The 13,692-nt window shown below is 41.7% G+C and overlaps 1 protein-coding gene and 1 long non-coding RNA gene across 8 annotated transcripts in view; both read left to right on the top strand.

The window, feature by feature from the left end:
- The window catches only part of LOC140465092 (uncharacterized), a 959,861-nt gene that overhangs the window by 591,700 nt on the left and 354,469 nt on the right, over positions 1-13,692 (top strand). The window lies entirely within an intron of this gene.
- The window catches only part of LOC140465087 (endonuclease/exonuclease/phosphatase family domain-containing protein 1-like), a 155,161-nt gene that overhangs the window by 75,010 nt on the left and 66,459 nt on the right, over positions 1-13,692 (top strand). For all 7 annotated transcript variants that reach the window (XM_072560953.1, XM_072560946.1, XM_072560947.1 and 4 more), the window contains one exon: positions 9,647-9,698. In XM_072560953.1, coding sequence (XP_072417054.1) covers positions 9,647-9,698 — 52 coding nt within the window. The remainder of the gene's footprint in view (positions 1-9,646; positions 9,699-13,692) is intronic.

Raw genomic sequence — 13,692 nt, 5'->3', positions numbered from 1 at the left:
AATACTCAAAAACATCACTGAGGAAGAAATAGAGTTAATATTTCAGGTTAATGCTTTTCACCAGAATGCACAAAAGATTCCTGCTGAACATTTCTTTTGTATTATAGAAAGAAATTTTGCATTTTTTGACACTTATTCCACCAGACTGGCTCCTGAAATGGAGGACTAATGTATGAAGAGAGATTTAATTGTCTAGGACGATAGTCATTGGAGTTTTGAAGAATGAGTGAGTGGGGACCTCATAGAAGCGTATAAAATTCTAACCGGATCAGACAGGATAAAAACAGGAAGGATATGCTAGATGACTGGGAAGTCTAGAACATGGTTCCTGGATTCATACAACATGGAAACAGACCATTCGGTCCAACCAGTCCATGCTGGCCATAATCCCAAACTAAACTAGTCCCACCTGCCTCTGCTTGGCTCATCTCCCTTCAAACCTTATTCATATGCTTATCCACTTGTTTTTTAAACTTTGCAACTGTACCCGTACCCAACTCTTCCACTGAAAACTCATTCCACGTACAAAACCACTCTGTAAGATAAAAAGTTGCTCCTCAAGTCCTTTTTACGTTTTTCTCCTCCCACCTTTAAAGATATGTCCCCAGTCTTTCATAGTCTTAGAATATGGGATAGGCCATTTAGGACTGAGGTGAGGAGAAATTCTTTCACCCAGAGGGGGGCTGAACTTGTGAAATCTCTGCAACAGAAAGCAGTTAAGGACAAAGCATTGAATATTTCAAGAAGGAGTTAGATATAGTTCTTAGGACTGAAGGGATCAAACGATTTGGGGTGAAAGCAGGAGCAGGGTACTGAGTTGGATGATCAGCCATAATCTTACTGAATAGTGGAAGCAGGCTGAATGGCCTACTCCTGTTTCTATTTCCTCTGTTTCTATGGTGTCAGGATGTCCTAAAGCATTTTACAACCAATGAAGCACTTTTTGAAGCATGTAATTCAAGAAATGTCGTCAATTTGTGCATGGCAAAATCCTACACGCAGCAATTATTGACAGAAAACTTGTTTATTATATTCCATACGTATGCACAAACAATGCCTAACCAGCTGACAGCCTAACATTACAAAAACCAGATGTGTTTCGCATTTGTTAAGCTTTTTGAGGGCCATCAGCTGCACCCATGGCATGTGACAGCATGTGAACTAATGACATATTGCTATTATTGCAGTGTTGTATTTTTCTGGCTTGTGCAGACTTGCACAGAACTGGAACTACAGTGGTTATCCCACACCAACTGAATCACACACACACAGCTAGTGATCTCTGCAGCAACCCGAATACAGCAAACAGGAAGCAACACTCAAACCTTTAGAAGTTTAAGGAAGCTACTGGGCCAGACACCAAAGTTCTAATGGTTTGCAGAGTGTAAATCATCATTAATTATTTATAGGAAGTGTTTGCTTTGTATTTATTACCAGGCTACAATATATCCATAACACTACTGTTGGTCAGATAGAGGACAGATGGGTAGATAAAATTGTGCAATTTGGTTTAAGTTGTTTGGCCTTTATTTACTATGCATACGCTGTCTCTATAGTATATAGTCCGATATCACGTATCACACCTGGCGGCATGGTGGCTCAGTGGCTAGCACTGCAGGCTCACTGTGCCAGGGACTCAGGTTTGATTCCACCCTCCAGCGACTGACTGACTGTGTGGAGTTTTCACGTTCTCCCTGTGTCTGCGTGGGTTTTCTCCTGGTGCTCCAGTTTCTTCCCACAGTCCAAAGATGTATAGGTTAGGTGGATTGGCCATGCTGAATTTCCCATAGTGTCCAGGAATGTGCGGGTTAGGTGGATTAGCTATGGGAACTGCAGGGTTACAGGGATGGGGTAGGGGATTGGGTCTGGGTGGGATGCTCTTCAGAGGGGTCAGAGTGGACTTGCTTCTACATTGTCTGGATTCTATGATTCTACACTTATCCCATTATCACCTTTTTTATTTGCATTTTAAAAGTTCACTTTTAGCCAATGAGTGTCCCAGGCTAAAAGCTAACATTTATTGTTCTTTCCTTGGATTGGCATTGGTGTGCACCTTTTTGAACTGCTGCAATATAAGGTGAAGGATCTTTAATAATGCCATTCAGCTGGGAGTTACAAGATTTTAGCTTAATAATGTTGAAGGAACATGAAAACTTGTTCATAATAGTATATGTATCCAAGTTAGGAACTTTGGTGATGCTGTTTCCAGATGGAATCATGACCCTTTGAAGTGGTAACTGTTGTAGGTTTGTAAAGTGCTGCCAAAGGAACATTGTGAGTTTCTGCTATGCATCTTCCAGATTGTGCATACCAGCTACACTCGGGCTAATGGTGGAGAGCGATTAGACAGCAGGATGTTTTGGCAGTTAATGAACCGTGTCCTAGGTATTTCATGCTTCTGGATTGAATCTCATCTCTTGCGGCTGTAAAGACCATTTTTTTTTTTGAGTGGCAGTTCCTTCCACATTTGTAACAGATAAATAACATTAACCTGAATTGCTCCTACTCCCCTTTTGCCTGGCTGTCTTTCTGATACCGGATTCTTCATCCGTTTTTGATTGCTTGCCTCCAGTCAGCATTGAGAAATTTCTATGCATTTAGTCTTGGTCAACTTGAGACCTTGCTTGCAAAGTGTCCTTTTATCACAAAGGTGAGCAAGCTGTTGGTTTTGTGTCAATGGCAAGTTTACCATAGAACACATCTTTGTGAATATGGCTGTCATTCATTTTCAGTTGTCCATGCTTTACTACTGTAAAGGAGGATGCTGAGAACAGGAGTTTGGTACACATGAAGCCTTGTATTTTCATTAGTTTGCTGTGGTCCACACCCAACCCTCTCAACTTTGAAACTGCCTTGTCTATCCTGATGCTCATTTCAACAGGGCAGAATTATCCTTGATCCAAGTTGTGTGAAGCCTCTGACAGTTTGCCGAGTAAGTTTATCATTGTTGATGGAAGGTGGAGTCAGTAGATAGCACATGTATAACAGTGAGTTCCATGTGTAAACCATCTGAGAACTAGTGAGCACATTGCACTCTCAAACCACCGCCTGTGTTCCTCAGTGTAATGTTTAGCAGGTCTGAAGTATCTCCTTCTGTTAAATCTTCTGTTCATGCCTCTCTTTTTCAAAAGTGACATGAATGGATTCATAAACGTTTTTTCTTTTTAATCTCCTCTCCTCCCCTCTTCCTTTTTGTCTCCTCTCAACATCCCTCCCCTTGTCCCCACTTTAACATTTCAGTCCATTAGCTTTTGGGAACCTTTTTTGGTTTTGTTTTTTTTTCAGCTGTGGCATCAGCTCTTAGCTTGACATTCCATATGTTGGCACAGGGGAAAATGAAACAAATTTTGCCTTTGACAGAGCAGTTTGTTTTAATGTTATTGGCCAACAACCCGTTGGTATAATTGTAGTTGTTTCCATATAGACCGTATGGATAGGGTAGGGTTGGGAGAGACAGAATATAGAATGGTTCCAGCAAGTATGATGAAACTGTTTCCTTATTTATTCAGATTATTTGAAATAATCTGATTCCTCTTGGAAGAAAACAATCCAATTTCTGCAGTATTCTAGTGTTTGCAATTTAATTTGAGCCGTCCTTATTATATAAAGGAGCAAGTTCCCAGTTCATTCCTCTCCCAAATGAGAGAACATTCCGTCTGAGTTTTCAGAAAGGAAGTAGTTACAACTGTCAAAAAATGAAGTCCAGTCTCATTGGTAAGTCATTTAACCTCCTTGACTCAAGTACTTCCTGTAATTCTGGCTGAACTTTGAAGTTATTTTCCCCTATTAGTGAATAATTTTTTAATGTCTGGTAAATTCCTTGAAGCTCCCTTGATGAAAGGCAACAGACAAACTTTACAGTGTACTGTTTATCTAAAGTCATTTGTTCAAATAAACAGTGTATCTCCTGCCACCACACTGACACGAATATACACCTGAAATTGGAAGTATGTGCCAAATCAGCCCTTGCCTGCCTGTGGTACCACTGATGCCCGAGGAACTCTCACTACCCTCACTCGCCTGCTCACTGGTTCTGGTTGGCATCCACTCTCCTACTTGATGCACCCTGCTCACCTATTCAGCACCTCTCTTGTCACTCATTCTCTGCTTGCCTCCTCTCTGGTAATGCCACTTGAGACAGCCCTCCTGTCTGTCTTGCTCGTTCGCTCCCTTTCTGTCTGTCTTGCTCGCTCACTCTGTCAGTCTGTCTCACACTTTGTCTATTCACCACCTTGGCTTCTCGATCCCTGGCACAATGAACAGTGAGGATAATGTCAGTGAACAGGGTATGAGGGATGAGGGATGAGGAGCAGGGCACACATACAATCCCAGCATTTGAATTTACTTAAAGTATTTGTCAAATTCTCATTAATGGGCAATGAATGTACCACCTATAATTTTGATAGCAACAAATGCAGCATGAAAATAATCGTCTTTGGATTGCTATTGTTTTCGTAAATCTATTGTGTGAAGGAGTTGTAAATCATTTTTTCTTTTTATGGTAATGTCAATTGCCAGGCCATCTATACAGTATTATTCTTTGGCTTGCAATCCTTTCAATCTTCTATATGGAGCAAGCATATTGGGCAACATTTCATTGGAAGATTCTGAGCATGCATTAGTTTATATTTTCACCAAATTAGTGTAAATATTTAAGACTCCCTCAAATTGCTAAATTGAACTATGTGCAAAGAAAACCAATAATGAGTTGAAGACTTTGCCAACTGGCACTGTGCAGTGAACAAAACGAGATTTTCTTTTGTCCCAGAAAAAAAATCATTGTGTTAATTTACAAGAGAGCTCCAGTCTTAAAGCTGGTAAATCATACGCAACACGTAATCAGCATCCGGTGAAGCAAAACTTTGCAAGAAGCTGATCATATTTATTAGAAAGGTTAGCAATAAAGTTAGCACTGTCAAGCTCCTTAGTTCAGAACACAGGGCCGTCCTGGGATACTTAGGCTGCAAATTTGATTCCGTGGTCCCAGGTTAACTACTTGTACCATTTTATCTGCAAAAAGTTTCTTATGCTGGCTGTGCTGAGCAATATTTTGTTGTAGGCCCAGGGAACGTCCATCAGGATTAAGCAGATGATGACATAAAATGGCATACAACATCGGTTTGATGTCAGTGGGGGTAAATTTTGGGCCCACTTGACAGCTGTATTTACAAATATAGGGTTGGTGGGGGGAGCATGTGGCCTACCACCTATGTGTACAACCCCAAACTGGTGGGAGCTATGGCATCAGTCAGCAGCCCAACCTTGGACACATTGAAGTCCTCAACTGGCCAATTAATGGTCTGCTTCTGTCCCTGTCACAATAACAGGTGTGTTGGCCAGCTCACATTGTCACCATCCTGGGTGAAAAGACGGGAACGCAAAGTGTGTTGGTGCCTCCTTTTGGGGATTTTTGAGTACATTGGAATGTTGCCTCAAGATGTGACTGACCCCACCTAGTCACCAGAACCATGTTCCCATCTTCCTTCCCCATCCCTGAGGCCCCCTAATCCCTCTTCATTGATTTTGTCTGGATTTCAAAGATTCTGCACAAACCACTTGCTCCCTGACGTGATTATAGTGATACATGTTCCCTTGGACCACAGCATCATTAGGAGAATGAAGAGAGGTGTCACAGAGTAAGACAAGAGGCTGGAAACGAGGGGAAGGGTTCACAATAGGATCATGTTCAGACGATCAGAGTGCAATTTAACTGTTCATCAGTGACTGTGTCAAATGTCTATATCCACAGCCAGAAATGCAGTCTCTGAGCTGGGGAAAGTGGACATTCTCTGGGGTGAGGGTGTCCAGAACTAGAGGGCATAGATTTAGGGTGAGAGGGGAAAGATATAAAAGAGACCTAAGGGGCAACTTTTCATGCAGAGGGCGGTATGTGTATGGAATGAACTGCCAGAGGAAGTGGTGGAGGCTGGTACAATTGCAACTTTTAAAAGGCATCTGGATGGGTATATGAATAGGAAGGGTTTGGAGGGATAAGGGCCACGTGCTGGCAGGTGGGACAGATTGGGTTGGGATATCTGGTCGGCGTGGATGGGTTTGACCGAAGGGTCTGTTTTCATGCTGTACATCTCTTTGACGCTGACTGGAAACTTGTTGGATTGGGCAGCCAATGTTTGCAACAGCTCCCTTTTTACCAGTTGCATCATTTAAAGATCACTGAATGTCTATAATCAAAGCGAGCTGAATACATTCATCCTCTCTTGCCGGAAAGAAGCCGGCTGAATGAACTGGCAGCTTCCTGACTATTCTAGGCTTGTGCAGGCTCCACCATGCAGGTGCACGCAAATCATTTTGCAGATATCATATCTCAGCTCTGAGGTGCACTGCAACCAAAAGGGATTTCACCCTGCTCAATATTTAACTGGTGTGTGATCACATATATCATAAAGCAGCTTCCTGAATTGCTGTGCTCTTCCAGCACCACTAATCCAGAATCTGGTTTCCAGCATCTGCAGTCATTGTTTTTACCACATAGATCATAAAGCCAATGCCTGCAATCTGGGCAGCAGCAACAATGCATTTACTCAACATCAGTTTGATCCATCACCACAAGCCACAGAATGGCTACTGGGTGTCATGGGCAGCCTGTGTACCATGGAGACCATATTGCCCCACACAACGAGATCGAACAAACCATTTTACATTTCCACTGCCTGGGCCACTCTGAAGGAGCCATTTACTCCTCCATAGAGTGTGGAATCAAAAACTAAGATGTATGCATCACCTCACCATTGTGAGGTCCCCGGCCTTGGCAAGAGCTGATGAGGGAAGGACAAGGAAACCAACAATACCCCTCTTAACTAGGCTGACCACGATTAATTCATCTAATTGTGATACCTGTCAATGGAACCAAATTCCTGACTTACCATCTGTTCCACATTTTACTATTCGAGAATGAATAAATGACCTCTACCTCCAGTGTGCTAACACCTCTGCAATCTTGCTCCCTGACCTGGGTCCAAGATTAGTGTCTCACCACATGCAGATTCACCTTTAGGCTAACCTCTAAATGCAGAGTTGTATCAGAGCTGGTAGTTATCAGTGTGAAAATGAATGACCACATTTCTTCCTCATCATTGATTTCCTCCTCATTGATTTCCTCCTCTTCCACCTCCCATCCTGCCATCACTGCTTGTCAAGGGTTGCAATTGAATGTCAGGAGTGAGAAAGGCTCAAATCATAGGATCCATACGTTATGGAAGCAGGCCATTCAGCCCATCGAGTCCACACCAATCCTCTGAAAAGCATCCCTCCTAGACCAATCCCCGACACTGTCTCTGTAAGTCTGCATTTCTTATGGCTAATCCACATAGCCTGCATATCACTGGACACAATGGGCAATTTAGAAAGGCCAATCCACCTAACCTGCACATCTATGGACTGTGGTGGGAACCAGAGCACCAGAAGGAAACCCGAGCAGATACATGGAGAACGTGCAAACTCCACACACAGTCGCCCGAGGCTGGAATCTAAACTCATCATGCCGCCTACAATGTAGGGTTGTAGTGAAAGGAAAGGGGAAAATGAGACCTGCAGCCTAATAAATCAGGTAAGAACTGTGGAACAGGGGATGGGGTATACTTGGAGAAGAGTTAGCTATATGGGTACTGCCATCTTCAATTATTTCAGGCCCACTGGTCATGCTCTCAATCATGGCTAATTCACTAATGGTGAGCAATGTTTCCTGTAACAGGATAAGAATGCATCCTCTGCTGATGAGCACTGCTGTATATATCTGATTATGTACCAAGGTGTTTTTCAAGAAGGAAAGAAGTATGTCATTGTATTGGTGCAGTGTTGAAATAATGCACCTGACAGTTTGTACAAGCTGTGAGGTGTGGCTTGGAGCATCGTTACTGTGTGAGGGTGGGATGAAGCAATGGATGTGAGTATGAATCGTGGTTAATGTTCCTCAGACTGAGACTCCTGCATTGACTTCTGGTTGTCTAATTGCCTGCAGAAAGTTAGTCTTGAGGGACCCTCTGACTTTTATTCATAGATAACATTTCTCCTCCTTTCCACCTCCGCATCAAGGCTTCAAGTACAAAACTGGAGAATTTTTTAGCCATATTGTCTGCCATGTTGTACTACTCTTTGACAGCTGTAGAATGTTCCAGTACCTGCTTGAATCAGCAATTCCCTAAAGAGGTGCTGACTGGCTTTAAGTCATGCTAGTCATGTAGTTTTGCACATCAGAAGCAGCAAACAAGGACTAATCATGCAAAATGGTCCTTTGCACTTGTTTTTAGGTGTTATTGAATTTTGCAGCCTTGGTCTTTATGGTATTATGGAGCTGAGACCCAATCAGATGTCCATACTTCTGACTCTCCTGGAGCAAATGTTTAGCCACTGACCCAGCACCCTGACATAAGGGCAAATCAACCAGATTCCCACTGCTGATTTATTATTCAAAAGGCCCTGCAGGAAATGTGAATGTTGGTCCTTTTGTGCTTCAATTTTCTTTTACACCATGTTGGTGTTACATTCCAAAGCACCCACAGTTTACATGATTGGCAGTGAATCAAATTTTGGATCATTTTCCTTATTCTGTCTAACATAATCTTCAGTTTTGTAACTGTCAAGGTCCTCTGTTTTCTTCTGTTTAGAATATGTTTCCGATGCAGCTTACGAAAGTAAAAATGCTCTCCGTGCTGAAGATCTGAAGGTCATATACAGATATACAGTAGGCTCTTAGGGTACAAGTCCATAGCTCTCCAAAAGTGGCAACACAAATGGATAAGGTGGTAAATAAGGCATAAGATGGAGGCATTGAGTATAAAAGTTGGCATGTCACGTTGCTAGTGTACAAAACTGTGGTCAGGCCACATTGGGCAAGAAACTACAGGAAGGACTTGAAGGCTTTGGAGCGGGTGCAGAAGAGGTTTGCCAGCATATTGCCTGGATTGGAGTGTGTTAGCTATAAGGAGAGGTTGGACCAACTTAGATTGTTTTCACTGGAGTGTTAGTGGTTGAGGGGTGATCTAATAGTAGTGTATAAACTTATAAGGGGCATGGACAGGGTGGTTAGTTGAGGTATCTTTCCCAGGGTGAAAATATCAAAGTAGGTGAGAGGAGGAAAGTTTAAAGGTGATGCGTGAGGAATTTTTCTTGCACAGTCTAGTAGGTGCCTTGAACGGACTGCTGGGGAGGTGGGAAAAGCTGATACAGTAGTAAAGTTTGAGGCATTTAGATAGACACATAAACAGGCAGACAATAGAGGGACATGGACCATGTACAGGCAGACAGGATTAGTTTAGAATAGCATCATGGTCGGCACAGAAACAATGGGCTGAAGGGCCTGTTGCTGTACTGTACGATTGTGTTCTAAGGTCGTACTTGCAATGAGGCAAATTTAATAACAATGCTTCCGGTCTGCTTTTTGGTGCAACCTTTCTAATGATGACAATGTTTGGAGCAATTTTTAAAATAGTATGTAAAGGAGTCTGGGTATTCCTCGGGGGATTATTTCCACAATTCTCCTTTTTTTTCCCCCCAGGGATTGCATGTTGGGTGGCACGATAAACCTTAGGAGCCTTAAAAATGCCTAAATAAATGTTGTACATATTCAAGACTTGTGCTGGCTGAAAGAATTTAACTGACTGAGGTTTTGATTTTTCCTGTTTTCCAGCATCAAGTTATTGGCTGTCCAAGAAATTATTGATCGTGAAGCTCTAGAAAAGGTAAAGGTGCTTATTTTAAAAATAAAACTGTTGCCTTTGAGCGTTGTACAATCTTAAGGAATAGGTCAATAAATGTGTGTGACAGATACTGGATGATGGGACTTTTATGGACAACCAGTGACTCTTTTGCCAGTATCAAGTAAACCGACAGATAATGGGAATAAAGCTGAAGTGATTTATGTTTACCTGATGACCCCTTTGGGCTCATTACAGACATGCGTATTGTCTGAGCATCCCTGAATGCATCTTACAGCTAACAATGAGTTAAAGGAGATTAGTTAGTTCTGACTGTCCTTCACTGATTTCCCTCGTGTGACCTCTGTTTTTATAGAACTGCACTGGTTTCCTTGGGAATAGGAGGTCTTGCGACTCAACAAAGTCTTCAAAGTCCTCTTGATCTGAGAGAACAGTTTTGTGAGGAATGGGACAGAGTGTTCTCGTCAATGTAACACCCAGCTTAGGTGCATACATGTTTGTTTAACTCAGATCATTTGAGAAATGATGTACTTGCAACTACTTGTATTAACTAGAGCCTCCTTCATGTGGTATAGGTGCATAAATATTAAGGGGACCTCTAAAAAGAAAAGTTTGTATTTCAAAACTGCATTTCACAAAGTCAGGACACCATAAAGTATTTTACATCTAATAAAACCAAAACTTAGTCAATCTTGGCCATGCAAACAACACCAGTATTGGGCTGGAGACATGGAAAATAGAGGTTCCCTTAGCATAATGGCTTTTATTTCAAGTTCTGTTTAATCAAACTTAAGTATTTTAATGGGTGTTTTTTTGTGCTGGCGATAATTTGCTGATGGCCAGTACAATGCGACTTGAGTATCATGACAATGCTGTTAGGTTGATTGACAATTTTGAAATCACTGTCGTGTCATTAAATAGATGCTTACATCAGTACCATCCTATAAGCAGTATCACAATGTATTTCATAACTCATTGCATGTAAATCTTATGGCACAAAATTAAATGTGGTCTGGGTTTTGTATTTAATTGCAAACAAAAGATTGTGGCATTCAAAATTTGTTGTATGGAATCCAAGTGTGATAAACAGTGTGGTAATTTCATACCTTTGGGCTATTGTTGACTAACTAGAGTATTTGGAATCGGTGCAGAAGGGTTTGGAAGTTTCCTTCGAATGATTAGGACCTCAGATTCTTTCTTTACTGTGGAGTTAAACTTGGTCAATGTAATGTCTGCTCTGATGCATGTTTGTGTATATTCCTGGGCAAGCAAAGGAACTTTTCACTGGTCTGTTTTCACCACACAAACTTGGTTCCTTTTATTTCAGAACCAGCTTTGATGTTCTGGGGCTTGTGAGTTTTAAAGCAGTGGTAGAAGTAGACACTACTGTGCTTTCATTTTAGTTTGTTCCTTTAAATTGGAGCATTTGTTGATTTGAAACCAGTGTAGCCTCCCCGCAGTAGGATATAGAGATTCTCAATTATAGATTGTAATAAATGTTGCAGTGGGGGGTGTTCTCAGGGTAGGAAGCCAATTACCTGAAAATGTCAGTTTGACTACATGTCCCCTTGAAGTAGCTTGATATTCAAACAATACTTGCCTTCAGACCATAGAAGCTATAAGGATGGTAGTGTTTAATAGCATTCCAAGCTGCTATGCAAAAGCAAGCCTGATTAAAATCTGTACACATCTACACACACACCCACTGAACTTCAGTGACCCAATTAAAGCTAATGGTCCTCTTCGTTATTGGTGTGGCATTTTAAACTGTTATTGGACAGTTAATGGTTCTCTTACAAAGTGTAAAGCTTTGGACTGTCAGGGAGACCAGAGTTTGTCTCAGTCCATTATATACACAGGTACATACAGACTCCTCATTCCTTGATTAGTCCTCGTCCTCTTTTCATACATTTGTCATTTCCTTTCGTATGTCATTTAGTTCATGAAGTATTTAGTTCTCAACTAATATTTCATTCATCCACATGCAGATATTAGTCATTCATTGTAGATGCATGAAGTGTTCATGAGTAAGTGCACATAAAACTGTCAGGGACTTTCTGATTTTCTTGACGTAGAAATCCGATAAGGGGAAAGGAAGAATCCTATTTACAATTAATTATTTAATCTTCTAAATTCATCCTCTAACAGGATCAGATTAGCATTTCGATTCTGCTTTTACCCTGTGGATGTTATCTGTTTTAAAACAAGATGTTGTCATTATCAGCACACATTAATATACTTTTTAACTACAGGGGACAGTTTGCCAAATCCAGCAGCCTTGGGACTGAAACTGTGCCAGATTTCAGATTTCCCAGATTTTGGATTACCAATGAACTCCTTCACACAGTCTTCCTGAGGACAGAGAGACAGATGGCTGATTTTCTGATTCTCTTTCCTGAAAGCAGTTGGGAATGTCGCAGTCGAGTGTTCCTGCCAGTGGGAGAAGCAGATTGACGTCTGGAAATGGGAAGGGACGGGGGGAGGCAGATATTAAAGCATTGCAATGGACTTAGTTCCTGTGTGTGCACACTTCTTGCTGATTCTATCTCTGTCTCTATGGCCTTGCACTTAGTTTTTCTTTTGGAGCACACTATCTAGTTTTTGGAAAATTCCGGTCCTTGGATAATGGGTTTGAGACACTGTACCTGTATTTCAGTATTTAATATATTCCTCATTAGTAATAGACATAAGGAGCTATCCTGAAGTCTTAAGGATCAGTTCTCCATATTCTACAGACATTAAGTGGCACAGTATCAGAAGCTTCCTGACCTGATCTATGCTCTACATTTTGATCTCGCTGGTGTCAGCTGTGTGGGTGTCAGCAATGTCAGTGCTGTAACTGACTTCTTCAAAATCCTTAGGTAAGGAAGTCAAAATCTCTGCCATGGCTCAGATTTCTCATTGGTAATAAATTACTGCTATTAATAAAGGTTGAGTGCATGTGTTTGTGGGGTTATTTCCTGTCTATCTGGAGAGAATAGAATCAGGCTTAACTATAATCCCTCCAAGTTAAGACTGTGTTTGCAAAGACATTTTCAACTTCCTGACTAAAGCTTTGTATAAATAAAATGACACTTGTTTAAGGTAGAGGAGAGTTGCTGGATTCTTTGTAAATCTATCACAACATGTTTCAGATTTATATCAAGGAAGCCAGTGGTTATTGGGCTACAACCCCATGGGGGGCACAATGGCTCAATGGTTAGCACTGCTGCCTCTCAGCGCTAGGGACCTGGGTTCGATTCCACCCTGGAGTGACTGTGCAAACTGCAAATAACCATTCTTTTCGTGTCTGCTTAGGTTTCCTCCGGGTGCTCCGGTTTCCTCCTGCAGTCCAAAGATGTGCAGGTTAGGTGGATTAGCCGTGGTAAAATTGCCACAGTATTGGGATGTGTAGGTCAGGTTGATTAACCACAGGCATTGCAGGGTTACAGGGTAGGGGTGTGGGTCAGGGTGGAATGCTCTTCGGAGGGTTGGTGTGGACCTGATGGGCCGAATGGCCTCCTTCCACACTGTAGCGATTCTATGATCTTGTGGAATGGCTGAGTAGGTTAGAATGACTGATTAGCTTACTCCTTCTAATAATTGATGACCCAGAGAACTCGGGAGATGACAGACAATGATAATAAGTATAACTTTTTGATGGCGTCTTTTGAATGATTCAGCAACTTGCACTTCCATCGTGCATTCAGTGTTCTAAAACAGTCTGGAATGATATTAAACTAAAGTTAAGACTGAGCCAAATACATTTTTAGGTGATTTAAAAGCATGATCAAAGAGATATTTAAATTAGGATATGGAAGAGTTCTAGGAATGGAATTCAGTGTTTAAGGTTGGATGGGTCAAGCCACAATTGCCTGTCACTCAAAGGGGCATAAGTTGTGTACAACGGCATTTGCAGAGAGTTGTGGGGTTTGACGTTACAAAGAAATGGAGGAGAGGGTTATGGTGGCAACTGGGGGATTTGAACACGACAATGAGAATTTTAAAGTTTAAGTCATCGTTAGCTACAGCTTCAGGC

The sequence above is a fragment of the Chiloscyllium punctatum genome, chromosome 41 (assembly GCF_047496795.1).
Source record: "Chiloscyllium punctatum isolate Juve2018m chromosome 41, sChiPun1.3, whole genome shotgun sequence".
Taxonomy (NCBI): Eukaryota; Metazoa; Chordata; class Chondrichthyes; order Orectolobiformes; family Hemiscylliidae; genus Chiloscyllium; species Chiloscyllium punctatum.
Note: the sequence above shows the minus strand (reverse complement) of the source record. Positions and strands in the feature narration are given on the sequence as shown.